Source organism: Perca flavescens, chromosome 14 (genome assembly GCF_004354835.1).
Source record: "Perca flavescens isolate YP-PL-M2 chromosome 14, PFLA_1.0, whole genome shotgun sequence".
In the NCBI taxonomy this organism is placed as follows: Eukaryota; Metazoa; Chordata; class Actinopteri; order Perciformes; family Percidae; genus Perca; species Perca flavescens.
This window is the reverse complement of record NC_041344.1, coordinates 28597546-28624520: the sequence shown is the minus strand read 5'-3', so window position 1 is coordinate 28624520 and position 26975 is coordinate 28597546. Positions and strand designations below refer to the sequence as shown.

General features: G+C 39.9%; 1 protein-coding gene across 2 annotated transcripts in view; it reads left to right on the top strand.

Moving 5' to 3' along the window:
- LOC114568018 (uncharacterized) overlaps positions 1–23682 on the top strand; it is a 141866-nt gene extending 118184 nt beyond the window's left edge. Inside the window, exons 1-2 of one of the 2 annotated variants that reach the window (XR_003694246.1) lie at positions 1444–1767; positions 23617–23674. Coding sequence is in view for 1 of the 2 variants with exons in the window: in XM_028597358.1 (XP_028453159.1) it covers positions 23617–23625 (9 nt within the window). In the remaining variant the exon portion in view is untranslated. Of the gene's footprint in view, positions 1–1443; positions 1768–23616 lie in introns of those variants that run through there. The other variant, XM_028597358.1, reaches the window with a different exon arrangement.
- Positions 23683–26975: the final 3293 nt, after the last annotated feature.

Genomic DNA, 26975 nt, shown 5'->3' with positions numbered 1-26975 from the left:
CGAGAGGGATATTTTGAAATGAGTACATGAATATAGGCAGTATTTTCCTTTTAAATAAAGTTATCTATCGTGTACATTGGTAAGGGAATGCACCTTTCTATACATTTATGTACTGAGTTCATTATTACTTTATAGTTTGTTGGTGCTATACCTACACTATACTTACTATAACAATACAAGGGCTGTGTTGGTGCGGTAATTTTGATGCTTTTTACCAAGACAGCAGTTTTTATCCTTGTATCCTCCGACGATAGGTTACACTATACAAAAAATTGCTGCAGCAATCATTTTCTTCATCATGAGGTAAGCAGCAAATAAGCAGACACACTATTAGGTAATCACTTGTTTGTGTTTAATTGGCCAGTTTATTGCAGCTTGTTGCTGCATTGACCATTTATTTATATTTAGTCTCACATTGGAAGTAGAACCAAAACCACCTGTTTTTTTTCCCCTCCAGATCTGTAAAGCCCAGCGCTCTAACTGACATGAGTGCCTGTATTATTGCTGCAGGCTATTGTTGGTGTGAACAGGCCCTTAGAAGTTGGCATGTTGTTTTGGATTTACCAAAAGTAATCCCTGCGTTGGCTGAACATGAAATTGTGTTATATTTCAGAATGTCTGCGATTTTAACTGTACCATTGCATTGCTTTTTTCCCCCAGCGAAAATGTATGGCTTCAGCATCTGATACATTAAAGCGAAATCAGAATTGTTTTGTGTCTTTTTCAGTCTGGGCTCTTAGGAGGGATACGTATATCCATGGGTCTATTGTTCCATAAGCTGTCCATGGGTGTAGGCTGTTTGGAGTTTGGAGTTTACTTCACATTGGAATATTTAAATTTGTTTTTTTGGCATTAATGTATTTCAGTGAATAATGTACCTATTAGCAATGTACAGTGTGAAAAGTCTGCCTTGCTCTCTTTTTACTATGCCCTGTTCCCCAGTGTTTTTATGTCCGTGTAATCATTGATTTGAGTCTATTATTTTAGTTTATTTGATACATTATCAGTCAATGTGTAAATGACACAAGGCTGTTTAGTTTGTTTGTTTGTTTTATGGGTTCATTGGATTCTTGTTGTTGTTCTGCCTGGGATGTGGGGTTATACCAGCCAGTCAGCAGCTTAATCAAGGAAAGTGCAAACAGGTTGTCCTTATGGCCTCTCAGCAGGTAGGGGCTTGGCATTTTTAAGGAAGATAGGTAAGATAGTTCTGCTGTGAATGACATTCTATAATATGTGGGGTGCTCATTGGTATGGATGGGTGCCCTTAGATAGATTGTGAAGTCAGCAGTAAGTCTTGTAATCTTGTATTAATGGTATGTTCACTATTCTGTGTGATTTGGATGCTTGCTCAGTTTAGGTCCCCCCTATATTATCTTGTCAAGTGGTATGTTCCAGTTAGGTGAGGCTGAGAAAGTAAAATGCCAGTAAAGGGGGGGTGGAGGAGTTGGCAGCTTGTTGTGAGGCTGCAGTTTTCATTTGTCTGGTGTTCTTTTGCTTTAGTTTAACATCCCCTTTTTAAAGTTTTCCACTGCCGAATCACCTCACAGTTTATTGGTGCCAAGAACCCAAGCTTCAAATATCTTAACACATTTTTGGCCAAGTGCCAGGCAAAGCACCAAGAACAATTAAACTTACAACAACAGCACCATATGAGTTAAAAAGGGAAAGAAAATTTGTGAACAGCTGGAGAGATGAATTCGACTGGGTGCGTTATGGAGGAGTAATGTTCTGCGGCGTCTGCCGGGGTCAACCCAAGTTTGCTGACAAGTAAGTGACGTTAGCTAGTTACCGTCGGCAGCTGTGTACCTAGCAAGCATTAGCAGCATTTGTATCGGTTAAATGTACGCCAGGATTTAACCCCTGGGAATCAAGGCGTCGGCCCGAAGATAAGATGAATAGTGTACTAGTTCTTTTGCCGATGTGATTTACCCACCTGGACAGACACAAAGTCCGTACTGAAGCCTGCATCAAGGTCAGACTGTTTTATTTTTTACACCAAGTCACCACTACCTCTAGTGGTACACTGCACACCGGCGTGCAAAGTATTACTTTGTATTATGGAGTCTGGAGATCCTTTTTTCTTGTTGAAGGGGAAATCTATTCTTGGGACACGTTTGTTTCTACTGTTTCAACTGAATTTTATTAATATTGATAGTGTTTTGATGCTTTCAACGGTTTGTTCGAATTCTGCATTAGCAAAAAACACACTTTTTTATTTTTTTATAAAATTATACATTTTTATAAAGTGAACGTACATGTACTTGTCCAAAGTATAAGTGCCTCAAAAAGTTAATGTCAAGCCCTGCCTATGTGGCACTTTAGTCATTAGGATTTTTCTCTCAGCCGCACCAAAGCTCCTGTCAAGATGATGATATTGTGCACACATTAACTACGTTAGTGTTTGTGGCTCTGTAATGGTGCTGCGAGAGAGGAGCGGAGGGCCCAAATGAGAGGAGTGGAACGGCAAAATCAAGGATGTTAATTAGATGACTTGTTTGGCAGTAGAGGTTGTAAATAAGAATGCTGAAGTGGGTGGGTGGAAGTAATGGTCAATGAAGCTTTGTGAACAATTTTCTTTATTTCCTGAGCTCACTAGATGGCGCTCTCTGTTCAAAGAAAAGGGTTAAAGGAATGGCAATTCAGTGTGTTTTCAACCCTTTGTTGAAGAGAGAGCCCCATCTAGTGTGCTCAGAAGAAAGAGAACATGGTTCACTAAGCTTCATTTGGCCATCACTGGGGGGGGGTCTGCTGGGTCCACAGTCACCACTGCTTTGACAAAACTGAGCCCTACATCCTGCAGCCTTTTCCTATTTCCTTTTCCTTTAGTGTTACTTTGGAAGCTAGAGACATCTGCCATAAGCCTTCCCACAAAATTGAAACACCCTGCTGTGCACTCCCAAAGTAAAGAATCGCAAAGCCGATGCTTCGTGAATTCTAAAACTAAAAACAGCATAATTAAGAGCTGGTGGTGCAAGGCAAACCTGAGCCAGTTATATAAGGATTGGTAGAATAATCTGACATCTATGAAGAGAAGCAGAGAAGGGGTGCAATACATTTCAGAGTTTTCATTAATTCAATATCCAGAGTAGCTATATCTTTAGATAATGAGGTTTGGAGGTGTTTAGGGCCCAGCACAATAACCTTGGTTTTGTCTGAGTTTAACATCAGAAAATTGTTGTTCATCCATGATTTTATATCTTTAATGCATGCTTGAAGTTTAGCTAACTGACTGGTTTCGTCTGGCTCCATGACGGCGTAGTGGGTTACTAATGGTTTTCTTTGAGACTGTGGTCCCAGCTCTCTTCAGGTCATTGACCAGGTCCTGCCGTGTAGTTCTGGGCTGATCCCCCACCTTCCTCATGATCATTGATGCCCCACATCTCACAAGGTGAGATCTTGCATGGCACCCCATACCGAGGGAGATTGACAGTCATCTTGAACTTGTCTTCCTGCTTCTTACAGTGCAGACGCTCTATTGATTGCTCCTGCTTCTGCTTGCATATTTCTGCTGATAATCTTGCTTTTCCTCTGAGAGAAACTATGAGCAGCGGCTCTTGGATACTTATAAATCACTGGACCAGACATTTTTTGTAGCCATAGTAGGCTATTGTCATATTTGAACATTTTTCTGCGTGAGCGTGGCCTACCAATAGCTCAAGCCTGTCCTAAAGTGACTGTAGCTAAAGCTAATTAGCAGCAAGATGCCACCCTTCTCCATAGAGGACTACTACAAACTCCTTCAGAAGATTGCAGTTCTGGAAACCAAAATTTACCGGTTAGAAGTAAATATGGAAGTGAACGGATCATGTGGAAATGACACCACTTTATCAGTGACCCAAAACAATGGACAAAAGCATGCTAACACACGGCTAACTAGCACCAGCAAGACCACAAAGAAACAGGAGGGCTGTGGAACGGATAATAAATCAACAAGTGGCAGTCCTCCCTGGAACTCTTTGGTGCAAAGCCTAAGAGTAAATCATTTTCCTGGGAAATGGGAGGACGACTAACGGGCAGGACACAGCGCCCTGAGATTTGTGATACGACCGGCTGGCCTGCATTACCACCCAGGTAATGTGCAGGTGAAGAACAGATTTGCTAATTGAAAATTAGACAAACAGTGCTTCCATATCAAGTACAGGATATGTGTTGTCATAGTGTGCACGCAAAACAAATTCCAACATGACACAATTTCATACGATCAACCTTAAAGACCTGGAGGACATTATACAACATCTGAAAACCTCCTCCTGTTGCCTTGATATTCTACCAACGGATGTTTTCAAAAATGTTTCTAGTTGTTTGGCTTCTGATCTTCTACAGATTGTAAACACATCTCTGCTCTCAGGTATCTTCCCACAGGCCCTGAAAACTGCAGTCATCAAGGCACTCCTAAAAAAGAACAATCTAGACACGACACTAATGAGCAACTATAGGCCAATATCAAACCTCCCATTTTTAAGTAAAATCATAGAAAAAGTGGTTTTTCAACAACTCAACCTTTTCTTATCGCTAAACGACAGTTTTGATGCCTTCCAGTCAGGTTTTCGACCATACCACAGCACTGAGACGGCTCTTGTTAAAGTCTTTAATGACATCCACTTAAACACAGATAGTGGCAAAATTTCAGTCTTAGTATTACTTGATCTCAGTGCTGCATTTGATACGGTAGACCATGACATATTGCTTGACCGATTGGAAAACTGGGTTGGTCTTTCTGGCTCAGTACTAAAGTGGTTTGAATCCTATTTAAAGAATAGAGACTACTTTGTGTCTATAGGTAATTATACATCTGAGCATACAAATATGACGTGCGGAGTTCCCCAAGGCTCAGTTCTGGGGCCTCTTGTGTTCAACATCTACATGCTTCCACTGGCTCAGATTATGGAAAACAACAAAATAAGTTACCATAGTTATGCGGATGACACACAAATTTACATAACCTTATCGCCAGGGAACTATAGCACAATACAACAATTAAATATGTGCATTGAAAATATTAATGATTGGATGTGCCAGAACTTTCTTAAATTAAATGAAGAAAAAACGGAGGTGGTTGTTTTTGGAGCAAAAGAGGAACGATTGAAAGTCAGCGCTCAGCTTCAAACGACAATGTTAAAAACAACAGACAAAGCAAGAAATCTTGGTGTAGTCATGGACTCAGACCTAAATTTTAAAAGCCACATTAACCTAATTAAAAAATCAGCCTATTATCACCTTAAAAATATATCAAGGGTTAAAGGGCTTATGTCTCAGCAGGATCTGCAAAAACTTGTCCATGCTTTTATCTTCAGTAGACTTGACTACTGTAACGTTGTCTTTACAGGTCTCCCTAAAAAATCAATCAGACAGCTGCAGCTGATTCAGAACGCTGCTGCTCGAGTCCTCACTAAAACCAAGAAAGTGGATCACATCACTCCAGTACTGAAGTCTCTACACTGGCTTCCAGTGCCTCAAAGAATTGATTTCAAAATACTTTTACTGGTTTATAAATCACTGAACGGTTTAGGGCCAAAATACATTTCTGATCTGCTACAACACTATGACCCACCCAGACCTCTCAGGTGGTCTGGGACAGGTCTACTTGTTGTCCCCAGAGTCAGAACTAAACAGGGGGAACCAGCGTTCAGTTTTTATGCTCCACATATCTGGAACAAACTCCCAGAAACCTGTAGGTCCGCTGCAACTCTCAGTTCTTTTAAATCTAAGCTAAAGACCTATCTTTTTGATGTTGCTTTTCTTTAATCTATTTTATTAACTTTAATTTCTTATACTGCACTGTAACTTTTATTCTTATACTGCACTATCAATTTTATTCTTGTCTTTTAATGTTTTTAATTTGTTTATTATTGTTTTTTAATTGTTTTCTAACTGCTCTTTAATGTTTTATGTAAAGCATAGCTTTGAATTGCCCTGTTGCTGAAATGTGCTGTATAAATAAAGCTGCCTTGCCTTGCCTTCTTCCATTTTCCTTCTCACCAAGCTGCTTGCCTATTGTCCTGTAGCCCATCTCAGCCTTGTGCAGGTCTACAATTTTATACCTGATGTCCTTACACAGCTCTCTGGTCTCTTGGCCATTGTGGAGAGGTTGGAGTCTGTTTGAGTGTGTGGACAAGTGTCTTTTATACAGGTAACGAGTTCAAACAGGTGCAGTTAATACAGGTAATGAGTGGAGAACAGGAGGGCTTCTTTAAGAAAAACTAAGGTCTGTGAGAGCCGGAATTCTTACTTGTTGGTAGGTGATCAAATACTTATGTCATGCAATAACATGCATATTAATTATTTAAAAATCATACAATGTGATTTTCTGGATTTTTTGTTTTAGATTCTGTTGAAATGTACCTATGATAAAAATTCCGTGACCTCTACATGCTTTATAAGTAAGAAAACCTGCAAAATCAGCAGTGTATCAAATACTTGTTCTTCCCACTGTATAAGGTGAATAGAATTAGCCCAAGCACTGAGCCTTGTCCCTAGGCTAACTTTAGCGCACTTGGAGGATTTATCGTTAACATTAACAAATTGAGATCGATCAGATAAATAGGACTTAAACCAGCTTAGTGTGATTCCTTTAATGCCAACTAAATGTTCCAGTCTCTATAAAAGGATGGTATGGTCAATAGTGTTAGAATGCAGCACTAAGATCTAGTAAGACGAGTACGGAGACAAGTCCTTTGTCTGAAGCAGTTAGAAGGGCGTTAGTAATTTTCACCAGTGCCGTCTCTGTGCTATGATGCATTCTAAATCCTGACTGAAAGTCCTCAAACTATTTCTGTGAAGAAAGTCCACTGATTAGCGACTACCTTCTAGAAGAAAGGGGAGATTAGATATAGGTCTATAGTTGGCTAAGACCTCAGGTTCGAGGGTGGATTTTTTTTCAGAAGGTTTATCACAGCTACTTTAAATGACTGTGGTACATAACCTGTTAATAAAGACATACAGTATTGATCATATCTAGTGATGAAGTGTTAACCACGGGTAATGCTTCTTTAAGTAGCCTCGTTGGGATGGGGTCTAAGAGACAGGTAGCTGGCTTAGCTGAAGAGACCTTAACATTAATTGTTGAAGGTCTATAGGATAAAAGCAGTCTAAGTATATGTTAGGTCTTGTTGTTCTTTCTAGCGGTCCTGTGTTTGAAGAGGAAACCGTTAGAAGTTGAGGGCAAGACGTGATGAATTTTATCTGTAATTGTTATAATTTTATCATTAAAGAAGCTCATGAAGTTGTCACCACTCAGAGCTATAGGAATAGATGGATCAATAGAGCTGTGACTCTCTGTCAGCCTGGCTAAAGTGCTGAAAAGAAACCTTGGGTTGTTCTTATTATCTTCTATTAGTGATGAGAAATAGTCTGATCTGGCATTTCTGATGGCCTTCCTATAGGTTTTCAGACTGTCTTGCCAAGCTTAACGAGATTCTTTACTTTCAAGTTTTCGCAAGGTTTGTTTTAATTTGCAAGTTTGGGAGTTATACCAAGGTGCTAGATTCCTTTGCTTCATCATCTTCTTTTTGAGAGGAGCAACCGAGTCTAAAGTTGTCCGTAGCAAGGCCGTAGCATAAAATTATCAATTTGGGAGTGACTAAAGTTAACATAAGAGTCCACTGTTATATTAAGGCACGGCATTGACTTAAATGCTGTTGGAATATTAGCCTAAAATTTAGCTATAGCACTGTCAGATGGTCATCTAGTGTAGAAGCTTTTATGTAATTTTGTATAGCCGGGTAGTAAGAATTCAAAAAGTTATTAAAGAATGGTCTTATCATAAAGGATTCTGTGGAAATACTAAAAAATCTTCAATTCTGAAGCACAAAGTCGAGGGTGTGGTTAAAACTGAGTGGCCTTATGCACTCTCTGACTGAAACCAATTGAATCTAGTAGGGAGTTGAAAGCAGTATTAAGGCTGTCGTCATCGTCCACATAAATATTAAAATTACCGACAATAAGTACTTTGTCTGATTTAAGGACTACATATGATAAAAACTCAGAGAATTCAGATACAAATTCCAAATACGGACTTGGAGCTCGGTAAACAACAACAAATATAATTGGCTGTAATGTTTTCCATGTTGTATGTAGAAAATTAAGAACAAGGCTTTCAAACGAGTTATAATTAAGTTTAGGATTAATTAACAGGTTTGAATCAAAGATGGCTGCAACTCCCCCTCCTCAGCCAGAGCCTCTAGGAATTTTAGTATTAATGTGACTGGGAGGAGTGGATTAATTTAGAACATATTCTTCATGACACAGCAATGTTTCAGTAAGACAGAATAGACCAATTTGATTATCTGATATCAAATCGTTTACTAGTACTGTTTTAGAAGAAAGAGATCTAATATCTAGATATATATCTAGATATAGATCTAATTTTCCTATTCTGTTCTATCATGATAGTTTTAATTCCAATTAGGTTATTAAGTATAGCGCCTCTTTTATTTACCTTTTGATTTAACTGAGCTGAGTCGTCGACAGACACTGTTGTTATGGGACTATGAGTGGGCGATTGCTCCAACGGAAGAACAGAGAAGTGCGTAGCACTGCACCTCTGATTACTGATTTAAACTTTGGGTTGTCATGGTTTATGACCGATAATAGACTTGTAAGCTTTTAACTCAAACACCTCAGTCTTATTTGTGTGCGGCTCAGTGATTGAGGTCTGAGTCATTCATCCATTAGACAAAGATAAACCAAAGGAAAACTAACAGATTTGTTTATGAGCTGCCAGTTTTAATGAATACTGCACTGCTGCCACCCAGTGGATCCTAAACATATCTTTCATCCATCTTTTAACATTTTGCAAGGCTGCATGGATGGGGAAAAAAATAAACTCTTATCCATCCATCATCCCTGCTTTGCAGACTTAAAATCCTACATTACATGAAGTTTATTTGAGCATCTGAAGGACCATATATTATACAAACGTAATGTGCGCATCTGGAATACATGCTGACAGTGAGATTCTAAAATGTCTTTCACTCTTTGAATCATTTGCAAGCCACACAATGAAACAATGACTGGAAGAAATGAAAGGAAGGAAATGATACAATAAAAGGCAGATGGAAAATAAAAACAAACCTTTCTTGGCAGCACCAGCAGGGGTCAGTGATGTCACATCATAGAATATACAGTATGGCTGGATCAGCCACCAGGATGATGAGGGGGGATGGAAAACTCATGTATAGAAATCAGTCACATGTCTTCTCTGCTTTTCTCAGTTCTCAGGTAGAGCTTGTTTCTTTTACTGTACTTCAGAAAGAAAGATCCTGTGGAATGTAAAAATAAAGACTGGATAACACTTTTTATGCCTTGGACATAAATCCAGGACAAAAAAGGTTCCATCCCCTCCTGGACGTTTTTCTTATTTAACAAGCCTCAGTGACAGATGGTTTCTATAACCTGCAGCTACAAGAGAACAATAATTTCTACTTCTGTCTTTCAAGAACGTATTCAGTCATCTCATGCCCTGCACCACCATTGTGTGTCTGTGCATTGCACTCTGTCACCTTTTTAAGTAAATTTAACAGATTTGAAGTAGAATATGCAGCATGGGAGCAGAGTATACATTGAAATAATGATGTTTGAAAACTAGTTTTTCAGAGTCTTAATTTCATTTTCAGTTTGATATAGTCAATCAAATAACAACGCAGACATTGAACCTGGAACTTCTGGTTGCCCTGAGGGTCTTAGGGTACCTGGCGGTTGCCCACTCTACCTGATTGGTAATCTAGTCTGGTCCTGAGTTATTAAGGTAATAAAATATCAACAATCATCATTTTCATTCAGTGCTTCAAGTCGGTATCGTTTGGGGCTGAAGACAAGTTTTAAAATGAAAAAAAATAATCACAATTTAAGCGAAATTGCAATATGGACTACTGCAATATCCAAATTGCAGGGGGGTGCAATATTTGTTAAAGGTAAAATGTGTGTTAAACCATTCTGAACTAAGTATTGTGGTGGTGCAGACACATCCCAGCCTAAAAATCCAATCCCACAGACTAAAGAAAACATTTTTTTGGTACAGATCCTCGCAAAAATCACACTATAATCATTTCATTTTTTTTATTTTTATATTTTTCAATGAAAATAAGTAATGATACAAAAAGGATCATTCCCTCTAATATCGTGAATCATAGCGCGATCGCAATATCCGTCAAAATAATCACAATTAAATATTTTCCTCATATCGTGCAACCCTAGTTTGGAGTTAGAAAGAAGTGAGTTTACCAGACCTCTGTCGCCCGCTACTCATCTCTGCTTGAGGCTACTTGCTGCTACTAGCATAACACGCCTGAATCTTCAACCACACTGTTTGCAGTCGAGTTGCATTGTGGGTAATGTAGGCACCAGGTTTTTAAGGAAGAAGAATGTGTGGAATAAAAACGACCTCTCTGGTTCAGAGGCCCGTTTCAGAAAACAGGTTTAGTGAAAACTCTGAGATTGTTAACAATGAGATGAGGGAAACTCTAGGTTTTCCGTTTCAGAAATGAATGTAAATCATACCTGAGAAAGAGGGATAACTCCAGCCTGTTTCAGAAAGGCGTTTTCACACTTGTAGTTTGTTTGCTGTGGTCCGTATCAGTTGGTGAGTTTGTAAACTTGGAGCGATTTGCCTTTGGTTTGGTTTTACACCTGGAAAAATCCAAGCGTACCAAAATGCGCCATTACAAATCACGCAAGAACATCCACTCCTCTTATTGGTCGGATGTGTCTAGGGGCAGGAACAAGAAAATAAATACAGGAAGAAGGTCTTGTGTTCTGGACTATTACATATTTCTTGCATCTCAATGGTCAAACCAGCTCATTTCATTAAAATAATCAGACATTGTTTCGCGAGAGACGTTACTACGTCTGCTCTGGTCAGCCGCCGTCTGTCTCCAATTTTACCGGCAGCTGGTTTGACCACGGAGATGCGAGTGACTGACGGCAAGCTTGACTACAGTCTATTTCTGTGATAGAAACACTGCAAGCTGTTACAGTTTGCTGCTCTACTGCATTGCAGATTGCTATACACACCTGACTACAGGAGACATTAGCTGAGACGGAGTATGTATAGTTGGTACGGTTCGAGTACGGATCACGTTCTCACCACAAATGAACCGCTCGAGAGTTTGATTGAAAGCGTACCGAGACCACCCCTTCAAGCAGACCTCGTTACGCTTGTTTGGTCAGCTTTTGGTGCGCACCCGAGTGTGAATGGTGCGTTCTCACCTGCCCTGACGAACCTCACCAGCGGGACAAACGAACTCTAGTGCGATTCAACCGAACTAAATGAGGCAGGTGTGAAAGCGCCCTTAACCTCAGTCAGTTGCCATGGTAATGGAGTCTGTGAACTTAACCTGGTCAGTAACAGGTTTTCTTCAATAAACCTTGAGTTTGTCTCAGGGCCCGTTCACATTGTGCGCTGCGCTCGCCGCTAGGTTGTCCTATTCCCAACGATGTGTTGTGCTTGCCGCCGTCATACATGCGCCAATAGTTGGATGCACGTCACGCCTGCGTCCGGTGTTTACATCAGACGAGCAGTACGCGACATATGTAGGATACACAATAGTGATTTGGTGGCGGAGATGTTTCTGACTTTGAACCAAAAGAAAGCCTTGGCACTTGCCCTGGTTGTGAGGAGAAGACGGATGAAGGCACCCGCAGCAGCAGCAAGAAAGGTGCGGGTGCACGAGACCCTAAGGTCCAGAGAGCAGTTGGGGGAATTCTGGCTGCAGGAGCTCCGCTTTCACTGTGACCGGTTCCAGGGGTCATTTTGGCTCAACAGGGAGTAGACAGTCTGCTGAGAGTTGGGCCTCCGATTTTGCGGATGGGTTATGAATGGGTTTTCATTTCTAAATAAAATGTTGCATGTCAACACTATGTGTCATTGCATGTTTACATACGTAAGTAAGATGTCTGCAGTTATTGCAGTTGGCTATAATAAAGCTAATATGAGCCTGAATTCATACATTCATCATCATTTATTCATACTCTGGAAAACACTTTGTTTAATGCATATGTGCAATTAATTCCTCCAAAATTGGAGCTTACGCACTTGGAAATGGGTAGTTATTCTGTGTAACGGCCATATACCTAACTACCTATATGTGAACTTCAAAGAAAACGAACATGACTTGTGTGAATCAGTCCAAACATATTTTACTTCATATAAACATACAAATACAAATATATCCGATAAATACCTGTATGGAGCTGTATATCAACTTGGTATTTGGTTTTCGCAGCTGACAACAGTACACTTCTTCTCAGTTGCTTTGGCACATTTCTCAGATCAGAGATGACAATAATGTGTCACATAGAGAATAGTGCTCCCTTTCATGTGCATTGTTCATTACACTATACTTACAGAGTGAACTGTTAAATATGGAAAACAACACAAAGCAGATTGACTATCTTGGTATAAACAATGGCGTAAGGGCTTGTCAGTTTGATTGGGTCATTGGTATAAATACTTGCTTTGGACATGTAAACAAAAGACTTCAATCAAAATACACGCTTTTGCAGGTCAGTCACTATGCGGTGCAGTTTACACCAATTGTTTTAAGAAATGCACTCACTGTTGTGCAAATGCAAATTATTATCTAACAAATGCACCAAAGTATCTGAGAAAAAATGTAACATAGTTATGATTGTATTTCAGTCGAGACATGTCCATGTTGTTTTCACATAGCTAAAACCAACCTGAATGATTATGATTGAATGTATGATTAGGAAGCTACAATAAGCTACACATCTGGCATGCCTATTATGGTGGAAATATGCACCACAGCATAGTTTTGCGTCCGAGGTCTCTGTACGACCTCGAACTTGTGTCGTACAGCTCTGGGAGATCGCTGACTAAATCAACCTCTCGTCCATGTTCCGTTTGTGGATCCACGTGTATTCGGTGTTAACTTTTTTCTGTTTTTTCGGACACCTGAATGCACGTCACAGCGCACCGCGGCCGCTCTTGCGCGTGCCGTGGTCAAAGTTGAACCATGTTGAACTTTGACCGCGGCACGCGCAAGAGCGGCCAGCCGCAAAATGCCGCTTGCGCTTTCATTTAGTCTGTATCAGGTGCATTTTAGCGCAGTTTATCTGTATTCAACAGGGTTGGTTTATTAACTCCGTTAGGCAGACTGTAGAATGTTTTTTTGTCAAACGTGGCATGCCCATTTGTCGACGATCCCGTTGATGAAGGAGCTGTAATGCTATTACTTTGCAGGATGGTAAACATACGTCGGGAGATGATATTGAGGCCCCGGCTGGATACATTTTCATTTTCAGATAATTGTTTTTCTTCACAGTCCGTCAGATATGTACATAACCTTATCCGTCCTCATATCACTAACGTCCACCAGTTTTCACCAGTAATATTATACTTGTGATTAAACATGAAATTAATACACTATATCAGAACTTATGAGTTGACTTGAGCAGCAATTTTCTCCCATGCCAATTCTCGCTCTTTTGCAGCTGCAGCCATGTTACTTTTTTCTAACACAATATATGTTCAAACTCGCCATATGTGTGCATGAGTATTTCTAGTTCCAGAGGGGTACATTTTGTTGTTGTTGCAATGGTGAATCGTAGTATCGTGGCTCCATGCATGCTGCCTTTTTATAGTGGTGGTCAACGCATTTAACTCTGAGTAAACCTACTCTGAGTTGATTGAACCAACTCATATCAGCTGTTCTGGAACCGAAAACTGAGTTTCCCATCTCCGGGTAAATCAACTCAGAGTTTGCTAAACCTCCTTCCTGAAATGGGCCCCAGTTGCAAGAGCAATGCTAAATATTTTGTTCAAAGCCGTGTTTCGACCGCAGAAACATTCCCCCAGAACTAGGAACCTTCTAAGGAACTTGTTTAGGCTATAGAGACAAGAGTCTAAAGTAAGTTCTTTAGGGCTTGTGTCAAAACGTGGCTTAAGCTAATGCCATCAGGAATGTGTTTTTAGATGCCCCCACTGTGCCTTGCCTGAAACAAAGAGTGCCTCTGCTAAAGTCGGAGGATATTATTGCATTTTTATTAAATTTAATATTAGGCTTGTTAAGTTTTAGAGAAAACAAGCAGTTATGCTACATCACACATAGTTCAAAATGAGCTAGCAGTTCCTTAGAACTTATCAAGTATTTACAACAAACTAAAGTGTTATATATATATATATATATATATATATATATATATACACACACACTACCGGTCAAAAGTTTGGGGTCACTTAGAAATTTCCATTCCACTCCATTCCAGACAGAATACCAGCTGAGATCAGTTGCATTGTTTTTTTAATCAGGGCAGCAGTTTTCAGATTACATTATGTGCTTACATAATTGCTAAAGGGTTCTCAACTGTTGTAGACAGAAGTGTCTGAAGAAACACTTGAAATCCATGTTTTTTGGTCTAAACGTCATACTCAAATTAAAAGTGGTACCGCTCCCATATACTTTGACACTCAGGGGTGTGCCTGATATCATTGGAAAGGAAACATTCTCAAGTTTTTGTTACAAGTGTCAGGGTGATTCTAGGCCTCACTGACACAGAGTTACAGAGGCTAGAATGGAGGTGTTTTATTTCCGTCCAAGTCATACATCTGTAAAGTGATTAGAATACACTGCTGTAAACACATCTGACAGGTGACAGACAACACAGCATTAGCCACATGTCTCAGCTTACTACAGAAACAATCCAGACACCAAAAGACTCAAAAAATGGATTTTATATGAATTCTTTTCTACAAATATGTCTGTGCGTTTTTTATTTCTATTTGAAAAGTGCAAATAAAAAAGCCAAAAAACTACAAAATACAACACTTCTCAAATACACAAACCAACCCACATCAATCACCTTTCCAATGATATCAGGCACACCCCTGAGTGTCAAAGTATATGGGAGCTGTACCACTTTTAATTTGGGTATGACGTTTAGACCAAAAAACATGGATTTCAAGTGTTTCTTCAGACACTTCTGTCTACAACAGTTGAGAACCCTTTTGCAATTATGTAAGCACATAATGTAATCTGAAAACTGCTGCCCTGGTTAAAAAAACAATGCAACTGATCTCAGCAGGTATTCTGTCTGGAATGGAGTGGAATGGAAATTTCTAAGTTACCCCAAACTTTTGACCGGTAGTGTGTATATATATATATATATATATATATATATATATATATATATATATATATATATATATATATATATATATATATATATATTAAGACCTGTTAGTCTGCCTTTAAAATGTCCACCTCCACTCCATTTATTATCCTAAATTAGATGCACCTGTTTGAGGTCGTTAGCTGCATAAAGACACCTGTCCACCCCATACAATCAGTAAGAATCCAACTACTAACATGGCCAAGACCAAAGAGCTGTCCAAAGACGCTAGAGACAAAATTGTACACCTCCACAAGGCTGGAAAGGGCTACGGGGAAATTGCCAAGCAGCTTGGTGAAAAAAGGTCCACTGTTGGAGCAATCATTAGAAAATGGAAGAAGCTAAACATGACTGTCAATATCCCTCGGACTGGGGCTTCATGCAAGATCTCACCTCGTGGGGTCTCAATGATCCTAAGAAAGATGAGAAATCCCCCCAGAAGTACACGGGAGGAGCTGGTCAATGACCTGAAAAGAGCTGGGACCACCGTTTTCAAGGTTACTGTTGGTAATACACAAAGACGTCATGGTTTGAAATCATGCATGGCACGGAAGGTTCCCCTGCTTAAACCAGCACATGTCAAGGCCCGTCTTAAGTTTGCCAATGACCTTTTGGATGATCCAGAGGAGTCATGGGAGAAAGTCATGTGGTCAGATGAGACGAAAATAGAACTTTTTGGTCATAATTCCACTAACCGTGTTTGAAGGAAGAAGAATGATGAGTACCATCCCAAGAACACCATCCCTACTGTGAAGCATGGGGATGGTAGCATCATGCTTTGGGGCTGTTTTTCTGCACATGGGACAGGGCGACTGCACTGTATTAAGGAGAGGATGACTGGGGCCATGTATTGCGAGATTTTGGGGAACAACCTCCTTCCCTCAGTTAGAGCATTGAAGATGGGTCGAGTGTGTCTGTGTGGAGGAGTGGGCCAAAATCCCTCCTGCAGTGTGTGTAAACCTGGTGAAAAACTACCGGAAACGTTTGACCTCTGTACTTGCAAATAAAGGCTACTGTTCCAAATATTAACATTGATTTTCTCAGGTGTTCAAATACTTATTTGCAGCTGTATCATACAAATAAATAGTTAAAAAAAATCATACATTGTGATTTCTGGATTTTTTTTTTTGGATTATGTCTCTCACAGTGGACATGCACCTACGATGACAATTTCAGACCCCTCCATGATTTCTAAGTGGGAGAACTTGCAAAATAGCAGGGTGTTCAAATACTTATTTTCCTCACTGTATATATATATATATATATATATAAATATAACATAGTTGCAGAATATTCTTGTCAACTGTATTGTATTTAACCCCAGATTGTTGCTCCTGATGCTGTAGGTTGACCACAGACTAGACTGCTGTTCTCTGTTGTGGCTCTCTGCAGCCTGACAGCTGATGGAGTGACAGGCCTGTTCTGGGGTCAGCAGCAGGCCAGTCATCTGGGTCTGCCAGAGACTCTTGACCTTTCGGGTCACTCTTTGTCAGCGACATACCATGCACTCTGCATTTCATAACCTGAAATCTCCTTAGTTGCTAAGCTCTTCTGGTAGACTCCACATACATTAGGGACCGGTTTTTATCAGGACAGCTACCACATGTTAAACACAAGGAGTTGTGGCAGAATATTGTGGCAATCCATATTATGTTTTATTTGTGTATACACCCCCTGTGGATATATTTGCGAGAGTAATTATAGGCATTCAAAGTAATTTTCTCTGAAGAAGGTCCAATTTCTAAATACAATATCCTATTTAATACTAGCCCCGTCCACATTCAGCCACTTAAGCAGCTATTGACAAGGGAAAGCTTTTTCTAGAGTGCTTTAATTGGTGTCTTCTGATCACATAATTACAACATTGTAGGGCAGAAACAAGTTGCACTGCTCAACCCATCCTTTGAATTGTTTTTCCTCATTACATTTGAAACATTATCGCAATCTCATGGGTCTTTGTTTCTTGTGATTCATCTATATATCTTCCTATACGGCAGTACCCATATACAAAGCCAAGCTGCTGGTTTAAGTGAACTGTGTTAGCTACAAAATGAGGATATTCATCACACACATTTAAGCTATTACAGTAAGTTTTCATAACCGTGCAGAGAGAGATTGACATGAAAGGATGCCATACGTCCCTTCATCTTTTCTGCCATCGGTCCCACAGAAGTCGGTGAGGGCAGATTGGACCGGCCGCTCAAATCACAGAGCAGAACGGGGCTGATTATAGGGCAATCATTTAAATGGTGGAGATGACATCAGCAACCAGAAATTGACTTGACTTTATTTGGTCTTGCGGGGATGGCAGTGAGAAAGGCCTGGCCCGAGGCACAATAACAGACTGTGAAATGTCCGTGGTACCACGGTAAATTGGGCTTAGAGAATTTTTTGTGATAGCAGAGTGCATTAAATGAAATGAAAGAATGAAAAATTGAAATCACGCACTGGCCGATTAGAATGTAGAGTCTGTGAATCTCTTTTCATGGACACGTGAAACTCCAGTTGTAATATGACCGTAGAAGAGAGTCTTGTTGTGGCCAGAGCTCTATTGTAGCATATTTCTATACTTTTGAACTAGAAGTTATATACATGTCCTTACCCTGGAATGAACTCTTCACCTCAGCTGTTTATGGCTTGTTTAGGCTGAAATACATCATCCTCTCCTCCTCGTCTTTGTCCTGTCTCTCCTCCACATCCAGCTCCATCCCCCCGCGTCGCCACAGCTCTGTCCTCCTCTCTTGTTTCCACGCCAAAACCACACGCTTGTACTAGAGCGGCAGACAAAGACACAAACATAAATTGGCAACCTCTGGGTCAGGCCTGCATGATCGAGAGAGTTTCAGTGGCTGGAGGCAGGAATTCAAGAGAACGGACAAATACAGTTTTATTGCTACCTACCTAAAACAGTTAATTACATATGGTCGCTGATGTGGAATCTTTTCTGTAGGCTGTCTGTGAGCAAACTCTGTGGTTCTTTGCAAGCTGCCTATTTGACCTTCTCTGTGCATTTCCCTCACACTGGTAGCACTACATTGACACGTGCAGCGAGCTGAGGATATTCACAGGCAAAAGGACAAGGACCTTCCAGTTAAGGGGCAACAAAAGACTCCTTGATCATATTCACAACAGCCCCCTCAAACATTAAGTGTCAAAGGCTGGTGAAGAGCACCACTCTTCTTGACATCATGCAAGGCCCTCTTATGCTCCTTCCTAACTTCCATTTTGCGTGAACTGCTGCCAAGCTAAAAATACTGTGTGTTTGTCGTTCCACTATACGGGGTGTCAAAAAAGAGAGCTGCACATAGGATCCATGTGTTTGCTGTTAAGGCACAAGACAACTCTGCTGTGTGTCAAAGGAGCAGTGTAGAAATGGGCCATCACCGTAAACACACACATATATGCACGCAAGTAGAAACAACACTGAGTCTGCAGCCATGCTAGCAGCTCTGCTCTGAGGCTGTACACTACTTACTTAAATGCTAATGTCAACATGATAAGCTCAGAAAGACAATTCTAACATGTTGATCTTTGACACCTATAACGTATTGACCCGAATATAAGACAACCCCAATAATAGGACCCCCTAAAAAGATATTTTTATTTGAAAATAATAATAAATAATGACACATTGGAAACACCAAATAAGTCTGTACAACGGTCTGTGGAATATTTAAATTAAACTAAACTAGTATTATAAGTTAAGTTCTTTATAACTTATAACGTCCTGCCCCTGGCACTGTTGGGAGTTTTGATTGACGGCTCTTGTCATGAGGGGCACTTTCAGGTTAATGCTATTTGGTGCCGAAATATTTCACCTAAAACCACACATGAACATTAAGGTGGCACAAGAGGAAACGTCTCATCGCTTTAGCGCTGAAACACTCAACCTTTGCACTGTGGGACACCGTTGGCGAGTTGGACTGGTCTGATGCATACTGGAGATTTTCTCCTAATCAGTATGACATTCGGGTATTTTGGCATACTGCAGATGTACAGTAGTTTTTGTTTTGCATACTACATGCTGCATTTTGACCAAATCAGTATGCACTGCTAGTATCATGGGTGGATTCAAATACAGCCACTGTCTTTATTTTTTACAATAGATGGCTAAGATGCCAAGTAGTTTATGGTCCGTATTGCAGAGGAGAAGAAACTGTTTTTGAAAGGCTTTGTCCTAGATGGCAGTGACTGACAGCGCCTCCTGTAGGGTAACAGCTGGAACAGGAGGTGAACTGGGTGAGTGGGACCGGAAATGGTTTTATGTGCTCTCCTGTGTGTTTCGGAACAGGTATAAACTTGTTTGCCTATAGAAATGTTTGGATGGAAAGACTTTAGTGGAAAGACTCTCGATGGAACACAGAGTTTAGAGAAGCATCTTTTCTGCGCTGCTGGAATTTTGCTCGTGAACAGCATTTGTGTCTGTCTCATGTCAAAGTTGAGTATCTTGGCCAAGTACGCCGAGGCACCAGCGTTCATTTTGGGGGACTTTTAATAAATGCAGCCACGGTGATGTACTGCCGTCTTTCCAACAGTACGTGGATGTTCCCACAAGAAAAGAGAACACTCTAGACTTCTGTTATGGTAATATAACTGATGCCTTCTGCGCTCAGGCTCACCCTCCACTCGGCTTCTCTGACCACAATGTTGTGTTCCTCCTCCCGCAATACAAACCAGAACTGGAACTCAACCAAGCCACAAACCCACAGCATCACCCAGTGGTCGGAGGATGCCATCACACAGCTGCAGGGCTCTCTCGCCTGCACCGACTGCGGCGTTTTTCAGGGAAGTCTGGATGAGTGGATCTCACTATTAATGGACTACATAAAGTTCTGCATCACCACCACTATTCCCACATCACCAGATACCCAAATTCTAAACCCTGGATCACCCCCCATATCAAGCACACTCTCAAAGAAAAACATAAAGCTTTCACGCAGAAGGACTGGGCCACTCTCAAACTACTCAATAGACAGACAAAAAAACAACATCATCAAAGCCAAAATGAAATACAAAGATAGACTGGAGTGGGAATTTATTAACATGAACACAAAACAAACTTTCCAAAGATTCAAAATATTAACCAGACAGGAACTAAAACAGAACCACATTTCTGGAAATTGTGGAAATGATTATCCCTATGGGACAATAAAGACACTATCTATATCTATATTCTACTCTTTCAAAAAACAGGGAGGCTGTTTACTGGATAAAAAAAAAAAGGCTTGGCTGGGTATTTTATTTGCAGTTGTATCAGTTGGATCGCTTGTTTGGGAAAAAAAAACCCAGAGATGCATAAAACAAACACCCTCTCATGCACAGTTCAAAAACGGTAATACGTAAGTGATTTGTTGGTGCTGAAATGATACTATGAAATATTATGAAAATGATACTGACCCTCACAGATAGAGATAGATGGACCCACTCTGTTTCTACTAGGGCTGCAACTAACGATTATTTTCATTGTCCATTAATCTGTTGATTATTTTCTCGATTGTTCGATGGTCTATATAATGTCAGAAAATGGTGAAAAATGTGGATCAGTGTTTCCCAAAAGCCCAAGATGACGTCCTCAAATGTCTTGTTTTGTCCACAACTCAAAGATATTCAGTTTACTGTCACAGAGGAGAGAAGAAATTAGAAAATATTCACATTTAAGAAGCTTGAATCAAATTTTTTTTACTTTTGTCTTAAAAAATTACTCAAACCGACGAATCGATTATCAAAATAGTTGGCAATTAATTTAAGAGTTGACAATTAATCAGTTAATCTTTGCAGCTCTAGTTTCTACAATTGGAAAGCTGTTAAAAAATATTTCACAAATGTTATTTGCAGTAATAGAAGCAGATGAAAACCTTAATACATCACCAAGACTGGACTGCTGTATCCTCTGGTTGTGGTTCTTCAGCTCAATTTAAAGTGGCTATATGTAACTTTCAGTTAGTGTTGATTACAACGGCCCCTTCGGACAAAAGCGGTAGTGTTTTTACGACATTTACTGTCGTAAAGGTCTAGGAGTTAGTGTTACAGGGAGGTCACATAGTTTGCTCAGACAGAAATTCATTCATATACAATAAGCGAATACGTTACAGATGCATTATTTAATTTCAAGTGTTGCATACAGTAACTTAGCCTACTTTGGATGTATCGTAAGCTAAACCGGGCATCACTGTCACTGTGTCACAAGCCAAAGCATTAAGAGATTATTGTAGCAACCAACGGAATAAATTAGATTAATATAGCACATTTCATGAAACCCAAGGGTGCTTTACACAAGTACAAGGCGACAAGTGAAACTACAATAGTAAGCCAACACAGAGTAAAAGGAATAAAACGTCTGTGCTAAATGGAAGGGGGACGTAATTTAATGTTGGCTACTGTTGTACAATCACATTGTGCAATCTAAAGTTATTTTATGAATTAAATAGACATAACATACCTGAGGGCCAATTCTCGGTCAGTTTTGCATCATTTACAATCCCGTAATTATCTCAATCTGTTGAAAGCCCAACTGAGTGTGACTTGGATTTCGCCATTTGTCTTTTACTTTCCCTTTTGAGCTTTTAGTTGTTCTTCGTTTCATTTCCTTCTTTTCTGTTATGGCCCTGCCCCAGAATCAGCCATAACTACAGCAGACCACTTGCAAAATAAAATTAAAATACAATTAGGCCTACATAAAGACATCGCCGGTGTTCAGCCGAAGCCTGTGACCCGTCAGAATGTGTGCTCTGTAGTGACGTCTACCTGCCGTAAATCATTTTGCAGTAAAAATCAGATCTGGGCAGAGGCATTAATATGAACTATATAAAAATAGTGTTCTTTTCACTGTTAGTCTTGTTTGCTGTTACAGGTAATTTATTATCATCAGGTGGAACATTACACAGTTTCAGAAACATTTAAAAGTTACATATATTCACTTTAAGGGCCAATTCACTGATCGTTAGTTTGATGCAAAACTAACAAAACATAAAATTTTCCTGTGGCATTAAAGTCCCTCGTTTACCACAGTGCGTTTACTTAATCCAGGAAGCTCCAGACAGGGTTTTATGTAAGCCAGGGGAGAGGAGATGGAGCTGTGTCACTGGGCTAATACCTACTTGTGCTCATTCCCCAAGATGACTAATCTTGCCCAGGGGTAAATGGACCCTGATCCACATAGCAGGCTGTGGGGAACCTTGTTTTGTCTCATATCTACTTGTCATCACTTTCTCTTGCCAGCTCCAGGACTCTGGAAGTCTTTTCTTTTTTTTCTTCTTAATGAATTAGACAGAATAGGATGCCCTTTGGCCCAAAAAGACTTTTCCTCATAGACTTACATGGCGTAAAAGATGTCTGTGAATCATAAATCTGAATAAAAACAATTTTGCGTCACAAACCCTGTCTCACTATCAGAAGTTGATCCTAGTGGTCTGATAAGATTTGGAAAGTCTAGAAGAGCCGCACGATTAAATGATTTAATCCCTATTTAGGTTAGCGGAGCACTAAACGGAAGTAGACGGCTCGGCCGGCGGAGGTCTCTAGTGTGCCTCCACTATGGGCCCCATAACGCGAAAGCAGTGCTGATAAGACATCTGGGTAATTTTATATGCAGCTTTTGAACTTTTTTGGCTATTGTGAGAGCAACATACACACCATATATGTTGCACACAGCGGCAGCTGCAGGCCACATGCAAAAGTTTTTTTTTTTGGGTTTCTTTTCGGTGAGTATGAAGTTAGCAGTAACGTTATATCTGTGAACGTAGCAGCTCACTGTATGTACCCTTTATATTTCAGTGAATAAATGCTACTACTCTTCAATACCCAAGTCAAGTTCCTGTGTCTTGCTTGCTACTGTAACAGAGTTAAAAATGTATTGTATTGTTATATATGATTTTCGCCAAAAAATGAATAGCCTTGTTTTATAGTTTTGAATGGAGCCACCTTTGGCGGAATGGTGTACTACAGATCTGCTGCATGTAGTCTCACGTTACTTCCCTCCCCGATCAGAGAAGCTGTATACTTTTGATCGGGTAGGTTCATCGTACAAAGTACTTCACCCGGTATATCAGTTTTCTAAAAGTAAATTTAGGTTGATAACTTCAATGTATCTAATGTGTTATATTATTCCTATGCACTTTAACAATCTTACTGCACTTTGCATGGTTTGACAGAAAGTTTGTTCTTTTTGACCGTGAGTTTCTGTGTACTGAGGCCAACGTGGCTAGCCATAAACTCCGCTAGTCACGTCCATACATTGGGAGCAATATTCCTCCGTGTTATCATGTGTGTATGTTTAATTTCAGTATAGTTTCGGTATATGTATGAGACAACAGTGTATGTTAAGCGAGTATTCCCAAACGTTAATTAGTTGTCGTTCCATGTGTGTTAACATTCTGTCTGTGTGCCTTGCTTGCTAGCAAGCACTGATAGTGTACAATTGGATATTGACGTGGAACATGTAGCCTACAGTATGTAACGCAATGCATTCTTTATATTTTGCTTGTGCAGATGCTGTAAATGTGTACACCAAAGTCTGAAGACAATGTTCTGATTTACTTTCCAAAGGTATGTGGCTCCATAATGTAATTAGGTTTTAATGAACTGCTATAACTTTATGCATTTAGTCTGCAGTTATGCCATTCTATATGAGAAGTTTAAAAGTTATGATTTAGATGATGGTTTTGTATGCATTTTCTATTGCTGAAAGAGCGATTGGCAGAGAAGCTGTATACTTTTGATCGGATGCTGTAAATGTGTACACCAAAGTCTGAAGACAATGTTCTGATTTATTTTCCAAAGGAAAAATAAAGAAGAAAAATTCAACATTTCGCCTCTGTTCCCCTGATGCTTGACCATCGTTACACTACCTGCTGGTAAAAGTGAAGGCGGTTAGCCAAGGAGCTAGCGATAACTTCAGCACAGGCTCACTAACCAACCAGAACAGCTAAAAACACCAACCAGACACTTAAGGGTTACGACAGCAATCCCATGTTCTAGCTATAGGTTGAATTACTGTTATGTCAATCATATATCTTTTCCTAAATGTTGCTGATTACCACATGAACTAGCTTAATCCCAGCCTTCTGTTGGCAGGCGTGACAGCACTAAATGTCACAACCACTGGAACAGCCAGTGAAAGCAAAACCCCCTTTCATGAGGATATCATGCTGTTTCTGTACTCTGATTCAACACGAGCAACTGAATTTCCCTTTTCATTTTCACGTGAATACCCAAATCGAAGTTGACACTTTATATTTGGTCCGTATTAATCCAGGAAACCAGGACCAGGAATTTTCCATCATAATATATCCCATGTCCCTGTCGTGTGGTGCCAAAGCAGTAAATAAAAAAGTCTGAGACTGCAAGCGTGTTTTTTGTGGGCATTCATGCGCTGGCATATGTGAGCTGTGTGATTTCATGCTTGTGTGTAACATGAAGCTGAAAGTATCACTGCTCTAAAAATACAGGAGACTATTTGGCACAAGTCGTATAGTTTTATCATCCATGTTTCTGTCATTTTGTATGCTCTGTCCTACTTTCTTTTTTTGGGCCCAATGTTGAGAAACAGATATACCTATCAGAGCACCTTTACAGTCCTTTGCTCAACACACCACCATCCTGTTTTGGCTCATTCTCAGCGAGCCGTGCCTAATCAAGGAAAATACAAGAAAAGCCTCTCAGCTTACCTGCCTCACGAGAAGTGTGAGAAAAACATCCGCCAGGCTTATCCTCATGGCACAGTGTAACATGAGTGAAATAGTGATCTGTGATTTTTTTAAATGCACAGTAGCAGAGAGTGTAAATGTGTTCTCTGGGTCAGAGTCAGGGGAAACAGCCAGATGTATTAAATGAAACCACTTTATTCGTCTCATTCAGTGTGGTCACAAATCAAGGACAGTGTTATTAGGTGGTTGTGACGATTTGGCACAACATTCACTAAGTCATTCGGTACCTGAGTCATCGTCCCTTATCTGCTTTCTTTACATATTTATGAAGGTTTCGTACTTATACCTATGAAAAGTAATGCATTATTTAATTTGGATATAACACGGGTAATCATGAGCCAAAAAGTAGAGGGCCTCCTCTAAGGAAAAGGCATGACTTTTACAGAGGAGACCGTTGTCCTGTGTAAAAACAAAAATCAACAGACTTTTTTTACTTTACTTTTGTCACGTAACTTACAAATGCCACGTACAGATGTCACGTAACAATCTTACTTATTTTAACCCAAAAACAATCTTTTGCTAAAACATACCATGACGTTTTGTTGCCTAATCCTAACCAAGTAGTTCAATTGTACATATTTTTACTCAAAGCACAATCTTTTCCAAAATGTAATTAAATATTTTGATTTTGATTTTTTTTTTTTTTTTTTTTTTTTGGGGAGTGGGGGCATTTTCAGCCTTTATTTTGATAGGACAGTTGAAGACATGAAAGGGAGGCAGTTAAAGAGTGTGCTAAGAAATCATTCTGTTTTTGATACTGTACTTAAACTGGCAATTGACAAACTCACAACCCATTTCTCTAGAGACTGAAGCTGTAGCTGCAGCATGTTGACTGACATGTTTTAATTATGTAAAGACATGTTCAAGGAGTTCAGATAGAGCCTGGATCAGGGCCATATTTAGTTCAGTGTGTTATATGTCACAATGTTTGGTAGCCTACTGTACTTATATGGCCATTATGTACTTTATTTTCTTTATTCATTGAAGCCTCTATGTTTACAGGCTTGTGGTGATGCGCAATGTGCTATAGGTGCCAAAAAAAAAGAAAAATCTGTTTGGTACTGCCAATTTGTTTTTGTTTTTTTCATGGTTCACGTGCGCAATAGACATTACACTTCGTGAGGAAAAAAATCCTGGCAGAGAATCTTGATATCAATTCTAAGCTAAAAAATCATGATTCATATTTTCCCCGAATCATGCAGGCCTAGACTACAACTAGATTTGTTTTGAAAAATGTAACCAAGCTAGCTAGCTACCACTAGTTTGCCGCAGTTCTTTTCTGCCACACATGCAGATGAATGAATGACTTCCTAAGTCCATCCTTAGTTTCCTGGTAACATCCAGCGACAATAGGCAGGTATAATTTTGAAAAACATGGCTCATACTGACTCTTCTGTCATGATAGTTACCATTTTGTGCTTTTTGTGTGTGTGTGTGTGCGTGTGTGTGTGTGTGTGTATTTGAATAGAATAAAGATTCATATAACACTTGTGTGGATGCTGAATTCACCAACATTCACACAATTACTTTAAATTACAGGCAGTATTATAAAGTGTTGCTCTGTATTTTTGCATGACTTCTCTGTGGGATGAAGAGGTTTTGTAGTTCTTACCTGTTTGTGAGGCGATACAGGTAAAGCAGTGCTGAGCGTGCTCAGTCCGTCCGATCAGCTTTACTGTAAGTAACCACTCTGAGTTGTTTCTCTGAAATCGTACGATCAGAGAAGCCTATCAAACCGCAGCAGCATTCCACCCAAAGACTAACTGATTAGCTTAAGGTTTTGAGAAAGACAAGAAACGATACTTAACAAACAAACCAGCAGTTTATGATGTCTGTTTTTGAAGCAAAGTGCTGAAGAAAAAATAGGTCAAAATATCAAAGACTAAAAGTGTGCTTTCTTGCTTGCTTAATGGTCAGAATTTTATAGGGGAGGACCCCCAGATCCCACACTTAATGTGTCCCCACCCCACAGGCCAGCTGTCATCAGGTCCAAGTTTTTTTTTTACTTTACAAAAGTCATGTTCAGCGTCACATGCTAACCTTTTGGGAATTAAAGTAACGTCTGATTTGAACCCAAACCATCTTAATCTAAATGTAACTAAGTAGTTAACAGCCAAACTGCGACCATTTCACAACGTTAGA